Raw genomic sequence first — 17,248 nt, forward strand, 5'->3', positions numbered from 1 at the left:
GGTCTTGAACTCGTAGGCTCAGGCAATCCACTCACCTCAGCCTCCCAAAGTGCTGGGATTACAGGCTGAGCGACCGAGCCCGGCAAGTATATTTATTCTATACAAATTTGGAAGGATATCACAAGATGTTATTACAAAGTGTTGAGTATGTGAATGTCTTTTTTCATGCAATATCTAACCCTAATTCTCCAAAAATATTCAATTCACTTTCAATTGCAGTGCTCATGTGCTGAAATACAGATGTTAGCTTCTTGTTTAATTTATAGCCTGAATTACTGGGAAATGAATCGGATATTAAAAATGGGTATCTGCTCTTGGTACTTCAGAATTGCTCTTGTTCTAGTTACTAGATTTCTTAATGATCTCTAAACGTCCGCTGAAAGGTAACACCAAAACTTTCCAGAGTCAAACAACTCACATTAGATAAAAATACCTAGTATTAGTGTCAAGTTTAACTATCCATTTACTACCTTTTGGTCTTCCTCAAAATCTAGGAACTGCACTTTCAAAAGATCTTTAAACATTTTAATTGCTTGAAAACAAAACAAGTCACAAAAAATAAGACAGAGATAAGATGAGTAAGATTTGTTAACGACAAGTTTCTGTATGAATTAACGAACTTGTCTATCCTGTATAAATATTAAATTAGTCACAAACCAGTTTTATTTAATATTTATAGGAACATGTCGCAGACAGAAATATTTGAAAACTGATGATAAAACATGCCCATTCACACACATTTCTTTCCTAGTCCTAGCGTTAGATTACTTTCCTTAGACTCAAGGTGAGCAGATTTAAGTAAGCAATGCCTAAAAATTGATTCAGGAAGTAGAGACAAATGTCTTCAATAAATCTAAACTTCTCTAAAATATTTCAGTAGTATACTACATAACAGAGAAAACGGCTATTTGGGGTCAGTTATAAATATATATTAGATCATCATATATTAGAGTTTTAAAAATATTTTTGTATTTATTTATATATGCATTCATAAATATCTAAATATGCATTTGCCTATGACTATGCTAGACTATGATTTACTTAAAAGTAAAGATGATTTATTATTCATCTTTGTATTCCCTCATTTCCTGAACAGTATCTGATATATAGTCAATAGATACATTTTGTCAATCAATATGTTTGCTATTTGACAAAATGAATGAATAAATGCATGAAAGCAGAGAAGAGGCATAATTAAATATACATCCACATACAGAAGTGTCATATACATGTACAGACCTTATTCTACGAAAAACGTATAACAACATTCATAAAAACATGCTTTCAGCTAATGCCTTTCTCCAGTCATTTCTCACTGAAGGAAAGTTAATCCACTAAGGGGAACTTTTTACATATAAGAACCAGAATAATTTTTTAAATTTATTCCTTTCCTATTTCATTCATTCATCCATTCATTTTTTTATTTGTAAAATTAGATAATTACATTCCAGCAGCTTGGGAAAATAAACATTTTATTTATTCAGTGATCCAAATTGTGTGCCATTCAGTTCTTGTCCCAAGATGAACTAAAACATTTTTTTCATGAGAAAAAAAAGTCAGTTCAAATGATGTTTGCCTGATGAGTACTTTGATATGAAAATCAGTTTTAGGGGGGCACACCTCATCAACAAGGAAAACTGCATAATGAATATTTGCATACCTAACCCTGAATTTTACCCTATATATTTAAAAAAAATTAAAAGAGAAAACACATTTTAGATGAAAAATAAACAAATACACAACTAAATGTAATTTAATCCCTTAAATTATTTTAAATAAATGTCTGAAATTTAAGTGCTGGCATGGGTGACACAAATATCATATGTGAGTTTTAAAGTAATCAGGCTTGGACTGAACTCTAGGTTCTCATACTCATGAAGGATGTATCTTCAAACAATTTATCCCATTTCAGATTTTTTATTTATAATAACAAATAACATCAATACTTCCTGCCTTTGTCACACTGTCCACAGATCTAGTCTTTTATGTTTAACCTTTGTTTGCCCCTTAAATTCACTTTCTTTTTCATATTTTTACTTTTTGGCTACCTCAAATAAATATATATATATATATATATATATATATATATTTATATCTTTCTTTTTTTGGCAAGGTCAGTTTATACTCATAAAAGAAAAAAAATCAGATTTTTTTGAGACATTAAGTGACATAATGCATATACAATTTGTCAGCTCAGTTAGTTTAACTAAGTTGATAAATAAATTAATGAATACTGAATTTAAAGATTGTATATGGTATATCAATATCAATATAATTATAATTTCTGGATTACATTCTCAATGAGAAAAAAAAGTTAGTCTTAAGTTTCTCTATTTCTTTGACATGGCTCTTTCTACCACTATCATAGTGTGGAAAAAAGGAGAAATAAAATATTTTCCTAAATGATGAGAAATATAAGAAATTTTTAATTTATTTTTCATTCTTAAACTAATTTTGCTGTTCTAATTCTCTCTAGAAAATGCTCAAAGTTAACTTGGGATTAAGTGTTAAGTTAGGTTGAAGGTTAATTATTCTAATTTTATTGACTTGTTTAAACATGGAACATAAGCTTGAAATAATCCTTTGTTGTCATAAGCATCTGCAATTTTAGGTAGTCAGTTATAGCCATAAAATCTAGAGAAATCTCTTTAACAGAAACAAAAGAACTGAAATGACTGAGGAATTAACAGTTATACAAACAAAATAAAATATAGTGCATTGGATTTGGTTTCTTTGGTTATTCTGATCTACTGATTATATTAAAGGTCAAGATATGCTCCAAAATCAAGGGGGAAATAACATGAACTACATCAAAGTTGCATGACAATCGCTGCCTGATATCTGACTATATAATAATTGCTTTTTATTAAGCAGTGCCACTGTACTCTCAAAGTGCAAACTGGAGTTTAAACTTGTAAAGAAAAATATGATTTCTGTTCTCCTTTTTTCCCTATTGCATGACTACCATGGTGAATGCTAGAGCAAGGTCCAACCCGATACCTGGAATCATAAAAGATAGATATTGATGTGACAGGTTTTCGTGGCCTTTACAAAAGACATGTACACTTCATATTCTGTACTTTGAAAATATGCCAAGGGGCAGAAAGCAAATCAGGGGCATGCAATGACCTGACTCTTGAAATGTGGACAACACAGGCTGTTGAAACTGAATTGCTCAATATCCCTGCTGAAAAGTTGTGATCTATTTGAAAAAACTTATGACAACTTCCTTAGTCTCTTCTCAGACTCTTTCTATGGGGCCACAAGGTCGCTGGTCCACATAGCGAAGTGCTGGTCAGGCTGACAGCAGAACCAGCGAAGTGCAGTCTCCTTTCTGGAAGGCCAATATTTTGAGAAACCAAGGCCTTAATTAGCCATTGCAATATAAAGGAATAATTCCAATCTTTTTAATATGTGACAGAAACAGAACTCATTATCTTCCTCCCAACAGCCTCAATAGAGAGTTCTCTAGTACCTGTACATTTCCTTATGTATTCCTCACCCTAAGGACTTGGAAAATAATGCTGAACTTTTAATAAAATAATTAGATTGGAACAATAACAAAACCAAAGTATATGATTAAATGCTTAATTCAAATCACTCTCTATATGAATGTCCCTTTGGTACTTACGTATTCACTTTGCATCCTTCTGCACTTTATAAAATCCACTTTGAAAATGTTTATAAAACTGGTTTCTGACTATGTTTTCTAAGGTAATTGAGGGTAGACACCCTCAACAGAACTTGAGCTGCCTTTACTTACTGGAGTTTCCTTTCCAACCACTATTACTGTTATTATCATTGCACTACTAATTTTTGTTTATGGAAAATTTTGCCCAATTTTCAATCACAAGCACTTTAAAAAAAATACTCAATTTATTTTTTATCTTCAGACCCTTAGAGTTCAAATTATATTATGTTCTGATAATCCGATGTTTGTCTAGTACAATAGCTTTTAAAAAACAATCGCTATGTTGAAGACAATATTCTATGTTTTATATATATATACATATATATACACATATATACATATATTTCATTTTTTAATCCTCAAAAAATCTTAGGAGCTAGATGCTATTAGCATTTCCATATTAGATGAGAAAAGAGACACAGAGAAGAAAAAGTGAACAAACAAAACAAACTGCATTCCTCCTTTTTTGTGCCTTGTATACTAACAAACCCACTAGTCTTTTTTTAATTGAAAAATCCTTGTCCTTATTTACATTGAAAATTTAGAGTCATTATGAAATCTGTTTTTTTCAAAACCGTGGGATCTCCTTCCAACAGACCATCATGTTATGAAGATCCTTCTAAAATATATATCTGACTGTGATACTTCATATTTTAGATGTTATCAGTGTTTCCTTACTGCTTATAGAATTAATTTCAAACTTCTAGCTAAGCATACCATGCTCTTGAGAATTATTTCATGACCTAATATTGTCCAATATCCCTCCACAAGCGCCATTGCTCTGACACCACTCAAACGTCAGAGGCACAGACTATATTCCTTCTCGCCTCATCTCTTTCCTTAAATAGACACTGAGATTTTTCTTCAGGGTAGAGGCTATACCTGATTTTCTTTTTATTTTCCATTAATTTTTTAAAGGGAATCCCCAAGTAAAATCAAACAGACAGAAAACGAACAAAAGGCAAGGAGAAGAAAGAATACAATTAATCAAATTTAAGTTTTTCTAATAAGATGTTATATTAAGCCTGTTCTTTATTTAGAGATATATAGTATGCATTCCAGAACACTCAGGAAAAATCAAACAGTAGTTTTAGAAGGTATTATAGAAATGAGAAAGGCCAAAAATCATGGTAAAATAATTCACTTTTCTATTATTTTCTCTCTTCATTCTTTCAATTTATTAATAAAGGCAGATGTACTGTTAAATGATATTATAATAATGCTTATATCATAAGCTGCCATTTCTCAGAATGCAATAAAGGCACCAGGATATTAATTTTTAACAATATTAATTATATGGAGAATGCATGCCAGCTGTTGGGGGAAAATAGATAAATCAGACATATCCTCTACTTGAAGGAATTTACAACCTGCTGGAGAGGAATAGACATCCAAATTTAAAAAGGGCCATAGAATACAACAGGCAGCATTCCCCAGCCAGTTCCATAGAAATATGTTTCATATCCAAAGGCCACACACAGATGAGAAGTCAATTCTTGCCATCAAATATGAAATATCATAGGGTAATATGGAAAACACACACATATGCACATGCATCCCCTCACACACACACACCCACATACAGTTGATGAGAGAAAGGAGATAATTTTGTGGAAAACCATTTTCAAAAAAAAAGATAAACAAAACCTAGATGCCCATATAAATCTAACCAAGAAAAAAAAAAAGATGCAGGGAAAATGCTCACAGCAAGTTATTTCTAGCTTTCGTTTCAAATGAAGAAGTAAAACATAAAAACCAACAGTGCTATCTTGTTTTGTCCACATGGAGAATTGTTCTTGCTATGGGCAAGAAGCAATAATATATATTATAAGAAGTGTCCTGGAGTTTTCCCCTGCTGCCATTTTCAAAACAGTGAGTGCTTGGATGGATATGATTTCAGAAGCAATGTAATATTAAAGCTAGGCTTTTGGTTCTCCCTTTTCAGACAGTCCAAATAATCTTAAAAATTGTATTTTTAAAGGCAATATGAAGTGTATATATAAAATCACCTTTAAAAAATAAATATTACCCAAATGTCAGCAATAACAGATAGCCATTGCTATCATTTGGATGTGCTTTCTTTAATACTTTTGCGATGTATGTACATGCAATTATATATAGACACATACATATATACATGTCATCATACATGGTTTTGTATACATTGATATGTGTTTGTGTATATACTTTCATAAAATTGGGTCATGTTTTATATTTATATTTTGACCAAAAATTTTGTGATGATCATTTCTCCTTATATATTTATTTTTTTATTTGTATCTGTGACTGGAAATTGTTTTCTTATACAGTCACATAGCCTGTTCCTGCATTTTCTTAAGGTATTTACTCAGATATCACCATCTCAGAGAGGTCATTTCATCGACTACTTTACCTTCGAATTTTAAATCTCTCCTCAAAATTCTGCATCCTTCTTTCCTGATCTATTTTTCTCTTAATACATAACAGCAGTTAATACTATTAACGTTCCTAACAAATATAGTGCACATTTATTTTCTTTGTTTTTTGTGGTTTCTCTCTTAAACTTTAAGTTCTTCAAAGTAATTTTTTTTTTTTTTTGGTCTGTTGTGTTCAGTGGCATATTTTCTAGGGTCTAGGATAGTGTCTGGTATGTAGTAGGTCCTCAATAAATATTTGTTGATAAACGGATATAACAAATCCATTGTTGATGAATAGATATAATAAGAGAAGATTGGCAGTATTTGTGTTATCTCAAAAGGTAATGTTTGAACCTATCATGGAACAAATCTCTGAGATTCTAGTTCTAAACTAGATTTATATATATATAAACTATATAAATAGACTAAATTTATATATATATATAAATTTCTCACAAAAATTGAGGTGCAAAGGATTATTCTCTGCTGGGAGCCGGCCCTGGAGGCCCACCTGAACGTTAGGGATCAAGGTGGGCCGTGGACCCCGAGACCACTAGGATGCGTTCGGGAGCTGTTGACGCCATTCCCTCCTCCCTTTTTCATTTTAGCCAAAAGGATCTCTGCCTACCTAAGTTGAAGGCTATGTGACTGTGACAGGCATGGCTCACTCTAGAAACTCATTGTTCCTGTTTCCCATGAACTGTGGTTTTGGCTTAGGTATTAGATATAATTCAAACTCAGGTCACATTTGGGAGCCTTCTATATGGTACAAGCTTCTTTATAAGATTTAAAAGCTTATTTATAGAATCAGTATATACATATGGAAAGCTGTTTTCAGCTTTAGATGGTATAGATGATTATCTAGAGTTACCAGAAATGGCCCAGCACGAACTTTGGGTGGGGCCACATTCCTAAGAGCCCAGCATGTACTTTGGTCTGGGCTGCATTCTTTTAAACTGGTTTTAGCTACAGTTAGTGTAGGGTTTTTCTTATTATAGAAATTGAATCTATTGTATTCATAGAAAGTGTTGTAGAATAGGTCATGCTAACGTCAGGGAATTATGTTAGTTCAAGCATGATCAATCATGATATTTTGAGGTTTAATAAGAATACAGCTAACTTTAGAAATTTCATTGTTCCCATTTTCTACTATTGTGGTTTTGGCCTTAGTACAATTTACAGTTTATATTTGGGTTTTATTTTTAGAAGGTTTATTGCTGATGATCAGCTTTATATATTAGGATTAAGAATTTAAAACTTTTATAGAAATTAAGATAGATATATAGGATTTTAGAACAGCCATTTTGTTAAGAGATTTAATCAATTGTTCCTAGAAACGGCCCGGCGTGATCTTTTGACTGGGCCACATTCTTTAGGGACTGGGTTGGGCTATAATTAAGAGTTTCTATAGTGTAGGTAGAGTTCGCATAAACAAGAAAGGAATTAGGATTTAAGTTAGTCATTAGGTGTTGTGTATGCATAAGTTTTAACAGTTATTGATCATTGGAATATTATGATGTCAGAAATTGTTGTATTGCTTTTGAGGAATATTAACTAAGCATGAGGAACAGTGAGATAATTTTGGGATTGCCCTTCCTCATGCTTGAGGAAACACCTGGTGGGTGGGGGACGCCCCTCACCCACCTGGCTTTGTGTTCATGTAATGTCTTGTGATTTAATTGGGATTGTCCCTCCTCATGCCTGAGGAAACACCTGATGGGTGGGGGATGCCCCTTGTCCACCTGGCTTTGTGTTCACGTGAAAGTCTTGTGATTTAACCTGTGAAAATTTGGGATAAAAGGCTTACAGTTCATCCCATTAAATGGCTTCTGCACTAGACAGAGTCTGGTCTCTTTCTTTCTCCCCTCTTTTTTTCTTTCTTTTAATAATTATCCCTACAGAATCGCCGACACTGCCACACCTCCCAAGGGGCCCCCTAAATCTCTGCAGGGGCTGGCCCCCTGCAATTCTCTCTTCTGAAGTTAGACATATTTAGACTACTTATATATCTACTCTGGTACTGTATATTATTTTGAGGAATCAGGGAGATAAGTCATAAAACTATACAGAAAAATTAAATAGAAATAATTATTTTGACCCCCAAATTTTATGAATAGCTTCTTGGTTGCTTCATGGTGTTAATAATAGGTTTTCTGTTACTCTTTACTTTTGCTGCTAATGGGAATCTTTGTCTTTTCAGCTTCTTTATAAGTATTTTAGAGAAATTTTGAAAGAATTTATATTTAGGACTATTTCTCTGATCTGATTTTAAACCAGTTTCCAGACAAAATCCAAATATGACCTATTTATAACTACATTATATCTTATCATTTTGTAGTGGCATTAGTGAATAATTAGCCCAAGTCCATTATTTTTTTAGATAAGAAAAATATAACACCAAGAGAATGTAACTTGCTCCAAATGACAGGTCGTTAAGCTCACTTCTGAATGTTAACTCTAGAAAATTAATGAGATGAGTACACAGATGTTTATGTAAGGATGTTTCTATCCTAGAAAAAAATAGTAAAGTATACAAAAGTGAATTAACTGATAAGCTCCCCAAATTATTGAATGGTGTAGCACTGGTTAGATTTTAAAAATCGATACTATAGAATACTAGGCAACCATTAACATTAAAAGCATCTAAATTTGACACATTAACATGGAATAATATTTACAATGTGTTTTAAAGTAAATAAACATATAAGACTGTGTATCATATGACCTCATTTCAGTATATAATACTCTGCAAATGTATAATTGAAAAAAAACTGAATGGAAACAAAGATAGCGGGCGATATTGTTAGGAAATAATAGTTTTTTAATTATCAAAATTACTAATTCTGTCTATAAAACAAATATCTGTGGTCTAACAAAATGAGGAAAATATATCTAATATTGGCTTTGAGTTGTTTTATTCTAGTCTGGGAAGGAATGCTTTATATCAGTTCTACCAAAGTATGTTTGAACAGGTAAGAGTTGAATTAAGTTTCTTTAGGGATATAGAGATTCCCTGAGTAATTTCTCAAAATAATTAATATTATGAAAAAATGTCATATGTTTAGAATGAAGTATATACAAAAATATGCATTTTCATATCTTTTCTACTCTTTTCTATAATGCTAAAATCTCAGCCAAGAGCTAGTTGTGAAAAACAAAAGCCAGAGTTTGGAGCACACAAGAAAACTTCAGCAAATTACTAAAAATAAAACCATATATCACAGTGTTACACATTTAAGATTTAAACATAAATGCTGAATATATTCATGCTCAGTGGCCAACGGAAATAAAGGACCTAGTAGTACTAAATACAGATTTTCCAAACTAATTGTATCTGTCCCTACACAAACTTTCTCTCCTATGTAGGTTTTTTATATGCACATACCACAATCAATACTTAAAGAACAAGAAACTAAGGTGCCTTAAATCTCTGCCATCTTCTACCCATTACTCAACTCCAAAGTCAATTCCACATTTTTAGGTATTTTTTTATAGCAGCATTTCATTTCTGGTACCAAAGTCTGTATGAATTTGCTACGGCTGCTGTAACAAAAGTTACAGACTGGGTGACTTAACACAAATGTATTTTCTCACAGGTTAGAAGTCTGAGAGAAAGGTCTAGGCAGATTTGGTACCTTCTGTGGCCTCTCTTCTTGGCTTATGGATAGTTGCCTTCACACTATATGTTCACATGGTCATCTGTCTTTGTGTGCAATATATCTGATCCCTTTGTCTCTTTGTTCTTATCTCCCTTCTTATAAGGACACCAGTAAGATTATATAACTGCCCATTCCTAATAAAGTCATTTTAATGCAATCACCTCTATAAAGGTCCTGTCTCCAAATACAGTCCCATACTGGGTGTTAGATCTTCAACATAAGAATTTGGGGGGAGAGAGGCACAATTCAGCCCACCAAAGGCAAGAGGAAAGCAATATACATGTTATTTTCTCACTGAAATTTGATTTATTTCTCTTGAAATCTTAAGTCCAATTCAACCAATGTTTATTATTCACTTGCCATGTGCCACACACAAAAAGATGATACCTGAGTTGACATTAATGGGATAGTAAGAATTAACTAGAAAAAAAGTAGGAGAGGCATTTAGGTTTAGTGAGTGGTTTGAGCAAATACACCTCAGTGTAGAATGGTGCTGCATTTATGCACTGAGAGTATGTGCGTATATGCCTATGTCCATGAATATGATAGTAGTAGCAGGGAAGGCATGGTAGTTACACACATTTCTTTATTATTGAAGCATGAAATATATTGTAGGTATTGCTAGGCAGTAACGCTGGGCAGGTAGGTCTAAGTTATAAAGACAATTAAATTAAATGTAAATAAAAGTCTAACCCCAGAAAGAAATCATACAAGATAGGAAGGTAAGGTCAACTTGCTATTGAGGTCAATAATTCTTCACAGTATTAATTTCTATAACTTATAATGAAACTTATTTAACAGTACACACATTGGAAAAATAATGTTAGATTTTTTTTTAAAATATGGTTTTAATATTACTTAATATACTTACTTTAATAAGTGTCAGAACTCCCTCCAAATAAACATTAAAAAAAACCTAGATTTCATTCTTTTTTCTAAGCTTCTTTTTGGAGTTTCCTTTATCTTCCACACATAGTAATAAGTGAAAATGGTCATCAAGAGACAAAAGTGAAGGCTTTCAAAGAACAAATCTATTTCTTAAATTGAAGGATGCAGCAATAAAATTTCTATATGGAAAAAACTGTCACCTTCAAAGATCTGAACACTTTATAGATGATCCAAATATGAGTAAGTTTTACATAATTCAAATAGTTTGTCACCTAAGAAGAAAAAAATGTACTACCAACAAAACCAAAGCAAGCAGTATATGGTATCTCTTAAAGCAATTTCTATTCACTAAAAAAGGCTTTTAGATGAAATTGTACATAGTAACTTTTCCTTAAAAATACATGGCCACTACCAATTAGGGTCTGTGACTGAAACCTCCAAAAATCTCCTCTTTTAAGACAAATTGACGACTAAAAGGTACTTAAAGGGTTTAATATTCCATTCGCTGGACTATTTTGTATTGTACATGCTCATTGACACTTCACTTAATTATGTTTATTTGTATTTTAGCATCACAGGATTCATACATATCCTAAGAAAAACTAGAAAAATTTTCTATATTCTAAAAATTTTAAATCTAAGAAACATGAGCATGAAATCTATCAAAATAATCTCTTCATTCTTCATAGTCTTTTACAGCAGTACTTTAATAGATAATGAAAAATAATTCTCCTGAATATTTTAGTCTTCCTTGTTATAAAAATATTTGCACCTAGATCTTATTATTTTTTTCTTCATTTAGAAAGAAATCTTTCTTTACTTCGTCTCTTTTAGTTGACTGACTCTAGTCTGATTTCTGTCTCTACAGGGTTTTGAAAACATCTTTCTTAATGGCTTACCTAATCGTAAAATCCAATAAACCATTTGTAATACTTATTCCCTTTGAACTGTCTGAAGTTGATATTCTTTGTTACTCTACTTCTTTGACTTGTTGAAATCTACTCTTTGATAAATCTTCAACTTCTGTTTCTTCGTATTTACTTTTGTTAATTCTTCCTTCAGGCAGTAACAAAACATTGGTGTTTCCTAGGGTTCCAGCCTTAATCCTCTAATTTTCTTTCTATAAGCCCATTCTTGTGTCTTCCCTAAAATGTACCCAATAAACTGTCCCCAATATATCTCTCTAGTCTTCTCTTCTTCTATTGTGCCACATAACCTGTTTACTATTCTCAGCAAACTCCACATCCTTCAGGTCCTTCAGACCTAGTTTCCTTTCATTGTGCTATAGCCCCTTTTGAAAAAAGACTTTCAACCTTTTTCCCCTTAAAATTGTATTATATTTTTTTCAAAATACAGTGAAAATGTCTCTTCATGTATAGAGTTTTTTTTTACTAAGAATCATTAATTGATCTTTATTCAAATATATCCCCACAGCACTTTGGTCATATTTCTATTATAACAATTATCAAACATCATTTTAATTTTTAAGAAAACATTCATCTACCCATAACGAATTTTAAATTCTTCAGAAATAAAAAAAAAAAAACATGGTGAAATTATCACTGCATTAAATTAAGAGAGCAGTACAGCATAAAAGATATGACCGTGGCATGGACTTTAGAATCAAATAGGTGTTATCTGAATCTCAGACATCTACCACTTTTTGGTGTGTGATTTCAGTGTTGCCATCTGTAAATTGTTATTCAATAATAATGATTATTATCTCATAACCTAACTTTATATATTTCAAGTAACTTTACATGTAATGTGTAAATCATTTAAAAGTGATTGGCACAGAGTATTTGCTAGGTCAGTATAGCTGTTATTAATTTTTCTCCCAAATTTACACAGAGCCTCACTCATACATTATCAATAAATCTTTGGTAAGGAAATTAATGATCTTTGATTCATTGTAGATTGTCAGTAAATATTTGGAAAATAAATTAATGAATGAACAATAACAAATGTAATTATTTTATGCAATCATTTTGAGAAATGCAGTACAGTCATCTCTCAATATTCATGGGGAATTGGTTTTAAGACTTTCCTCAGTGACCAAAATCCTCAGATCTTCAAGTCCCTAATATAAAATGGTATAGTATTCACATAGAACTTGCACAATTCACCCTAATCTTAAGATACCTGTAGATTATTTATAATATCTAATACAATGTAAATGCTATGTAAATAGTTGTTATGTTGTATATTTTAGATAAAAATCACAAAAAAATAGTCTGTGTATATTCAGTACTGACATAATTTTTTTCGCAAATATTTTTGATTTGCAGTAGGTTGAATCCATGGATGCAGAAACCAGGGATATGAAGGGGTGACTATATACCTATTATTTCTATTATCAGAATAGATGTAAAGGCATAGAAAACCAATAAATAGACAACATTTTTAGAGCCAAATGCAACTCGAGATAGAGACACCAGTACACAAAAGTAGGAAATGTTTTCCCTAAACTCTTATAGTTAACAAATATATTTTTTTCTGGCTGGGCTTTTCAGATAAGAAAATTGTGGTTTGAAAATCTTGTGACTCTCATGATACCTGGTAACAATGAAAAGTGGAAGAGAATATTGTTGTGGGCTACTCTTCCCATGAGAGATTTTTATTCTGGTAACACAGGGCAATTTCTGGACAAGTAGACTTCCTGAGATTAATTTGTGGGTTGGGGGCAAGCTGGGCCTGAAATGTTGTGTGTATTTTTCTGAGAGATAATGAAAGAGGGACAGGATAAATGAAGACCAGGATTCAGGGAGGGCATTACCAGTATTCTAAAACAACTAAAATAAGTACTTACATCAATGTTTGGCCACGGATAATAACTCTGGATGTATTAACTCTAAAATATCGATTAATCTATTGTTCTCCTTATCCTTCCCTCCAGTTGCAATGCCAGAGTTCAAGCCCTCACCACTTTTTACTTGAAGTGTTGCCATATCTTTTGATGTGGAGTCCCTGCAGCTGACCTCCAGAACTTTCCTCTACATGCTAATAAGCATACTCTTCATGACCAAACTCCTTCAGCTCAAGCTTCTGTAACTTGCCTCAAATCTCTGCAACTTATTGTGAAATACACATTAGCATATGGGTGATATAATATATGAGTTTTAATTACATTGTGCTTTAAAATCATTACTAGGTACTCAGGTACCAATCAGGATTGCTGAATTTGACACTGGGTATTAGGGAAGATCCCAGATATGATCCATCTCTGAAGCCTGAATGTCCAATGCAAAAATAACTTCCATTGTGATGAACATTGATAGCTACCTCCAAAGGTGATCCTTGAAATTTCTCAGAGGAGATACCAGTTGACTTTGCATCAATATTCAAAACACCACAAATTGAATCAAGAAAGAATGGTTTAAACTATGAAGAAATAATTTCTGAAAAAAATTTTGCAGGTACCTATTTCTTCTGTAAAGGAGTCTTACTGTTTAAAGTAAGACAGTTCTCAGTAAAATTTTAGGAAACAAAATAATGAGAAACTTTGCAATTGCTTAACGTAAAATCAGTTGCTGAATGAAAATGACCATTCAAAAAATAATACAGAGTATAGTAATAGAGTCTTAAAACACCTGATTCTGTATTTCTCTAATTAAAAGCTACTATTTTAACAAATATATTTCTAATAGACAGTTCCACGAGCTTTTTCATTTTCTTTGTTATTTCTAGTCACACTAGCAGTCTGTGGTGCACACACTTGTCGGTGAGTGAAGCAAAGGTTAAGTGTGTATGACACAGATGAGCCCCGAGATTAAGTATACTCTGTGAAATGCATGTGGATGTTCATGATTTAAACCAATGAACTGTGGCCTGAAATGATGTCACACGAAGCGCAGCGGTAAGTGGAAGGTTAAACCTACTTGCATCTTGGCTCATTAAACGCAGTTAAAGTGCAAATCCCCTCATTCTGACAGTAGTGATCACAAGGGTTCTCTTTCTGGTCACAGCGCTGACTTTTAAACCCCACAGAGCATCTGCAGAATTTCAGTAAAATACAGCTAAATAAAGCGTCTGACTTTTTTTTTTTTTTTTTTGCCAAATATGTTTCAAATTTATTTTATACAGAGATAGCAACATTTGAATGAAAAGGTTCCCAGGCATACTCATTTCTCTCTCAAATATACCCATCACATGCTACTCTGACAAGGTGGGGGACAGGATACAGATGTGGATTATATGTGGGTATCATCCTTCTGGTCAAACAGTGATAAAACAAAATTCAAAACAGTGATCATATAAGCTGAATGATTTTACTTCAAGTTGTCCATTCTGGACAATCAGATAATTGATAGGGGGAAAGTATTACAGTTCAGATTTTCTCAGGAGCACTAAGAATATCCAATACTTTTCCTAAATGATTAGAAACTCAGACTCAAGCTAATGCATTCCAAGGGAGCCAGGGGCTTAATAAGTTTACATAATAAAACAGTCTAAGCTGATACAAACATCAAATAGCATTATACATTTGAAAAGTCATCCCAATTTCTTTTGACAAGAATGGCTGTAAGTACCAAAGGATTCATAAAAGATGATTATCTCTGAGCTTCACATATCAGTATAAGGTCAATAAAATTAGAGCAATTTTCCCTGACATTTCTAAGTTCAAAGGTCTATGAATGTCTGAAATGGTACGATGCTAAGAATTGAATGAGCTCTTCCTCATGAAATCATTAGCAAATTGATGAGGGAGGAGATTCTGTAGCACATGAGCTGATGAGGGACAATACTTAAACAGAGATGTCCATGAAACACTCATTTAAAATGTATTACCCCCAGAAAGAAAAGTGATAGGACAAGTATTCCATGTGCATACAAAGTCCCATCATAAACTGCCCATGATTTTATAAAATACTCACAGACACACAGGCACATTTGTCTCAGGGTCCAGTTGGCATGTGCCACCATTGTAACAGTAGCCATCACACAACTGACAGCTAGAGGCAATCTTTCCATTAGTGCAGCTGCAACAACGAAGAAAAAATAATTTCATTGTTAGTGACATCATTACTAACAACTTATTAGGTTGAAAGGCATTTCAACATCTCATTGTTAGTGACATCACTGTTGAAAGGTGACACAAACTCTCTGCAGAGGAGACCATCATATAGGAGTAATGGAGTGACTGCTAAAAGTAAAGTTTCAGGAAAACAGACTCGCTGGAGGCAAGGGATTTTTTAAAAAAAATTTTTATCAGAGTGATGACATAAAATTTTTCTTTTGGTAATTTTGACATTTTCAATCCATTCACTTAATATAAAATTTAACATAGATATATGTGTGAAAAATATACTCTAATGCCTATCATTTATACTTTGGGGAGACATTAGCATCAGTATCTTGTTCCTTTATCATATAAGTAGGATTTGGTAATGTCTGTGCCAATTATAAACCATATGACCAAATGCTCTGAGGTAAAAAAATGCTTCTGTTTTTCTTTCTATATTGGAAAATCTGTTCTAAAGAAATGTTAGGAGTTTTATACTCCATATTTTGTAAGTAAGTGTAGGCTTATCTCATAGTCATTTTTATCCCACACTTTCTTTTTGAATATATATTAGAATTAATGTCAAACTTTTTTATTCTAAGAAAAATATGGAACAGTTCACTACAAAAATAAACAGCAATGTTACAAAAGCAATATGCAATATGACAACAAAGTAATGAGATAGGTTTTTTTTTAAAAAGTACAAAATGATTTTTATTTATAGTCACAATACATATTTGAGACAAAATGAATACTCGAGCTACCAGAAAAATGAACATAACCCTAAGAAAAATATAAAAAGTTATCACTTTCCATGTTATGTTATTAAATAAATAAATATGCAAACAAACAAATAGATTGGACAGTGAAAGCTATTGGGTGAACGGAGAAAATTGTATTAACAATAAAAATTATCAAGGGACTTACTCTATAGGATGTGTGGTAAGAGAATCACATAAGCTTTGGCCAAAATCAGGATTACAACACATCACATGGTAATTCTGATCATGTGATCATGTTAGAATTAGGTGCTATGAAGCAATCGATGGTATCACAATGTGTCTGGACATAACCTTGACAAAGACATCAGGCTGCAATATCATTGAATGATCATTTTGATCCTCTCTGTGTTGGATATTTACTGCAGTACATCCATCACAGAATAATTCTCAACAATAGGCAATATGCCTGAAAATAATTGGTTGGCAATCCTGTAGTTCATTTATTCTGTGGGCATTTATTTGACCTTATGTGGTTGTGTGCCTGCTGGAAATGCACTGAACTGCTTATAACTTTCACAGGTATTTGAGTCGAAGGTATTTCTGAAAATCCTGGGTTTTAAAATCACATTTATTTTCAGGATGAACAGGAACAGGGGGTTAACTTTATGCAATATGTGAAATAAGCTATATGTAAATGCAACAACACAGAGGGAAGGGGAGGATGGCCTAGTTTTTAAGACTGAACAGAGAATATCCTACCCTTTATAACCTATGTTGGCATCTGAATATAGACTCAAAGTGAGTCAATTAGCAACCAGTGCTATTTTTGTCTGATATGTTAGTGGATCTGAGAGATTTTTCTTGTCCTCCATGACCAGCTTCCTTAAAAA

The 17,248-nt window shown here is 32.6% G+C and overlaps 1 protein-coding gene across 1 annotated transcript in view; it reads right to left on the reverse strand.

The window, feature by feature from the left end:
• The window catches only part of LRP1B (LDL receptor related protein 1B), a 1,912,798-nt gene that overhangs the window by 24,815 nt on the left and 1,870,735 nt on the right, over positions 1-17,248 (reverse strand). The window contains exon 86 of the mRNA XM_008055101.2: positions 15,509-15,613. Within this exon, the coding sequence (XP_008053292.1) occupies positions 15,509-15,613 (105 nt within the window). The remainder of the gene's footprint in view (positions 1-15,508; positions 15,614-17,248) is intronic.

The sequence above is a fragment of the Carlito syrichta genome, unplaced genomic scaffold (assembly GCF_000164805.1).
Source record: "Carlito syrichta isolate Samal-C Ts95f unplaced genomic scaffold, Tarsius_syrichta-2.0.1 Scaffold301673, whole genome shotgun sequence".
Classification (NCBI taxonomy): domain Eukaryota; kingdom Metazoa; phylum Chordata; class Mammalia; order Primates; family Tarsiidae; genus Carlito; species Carlito syrichta.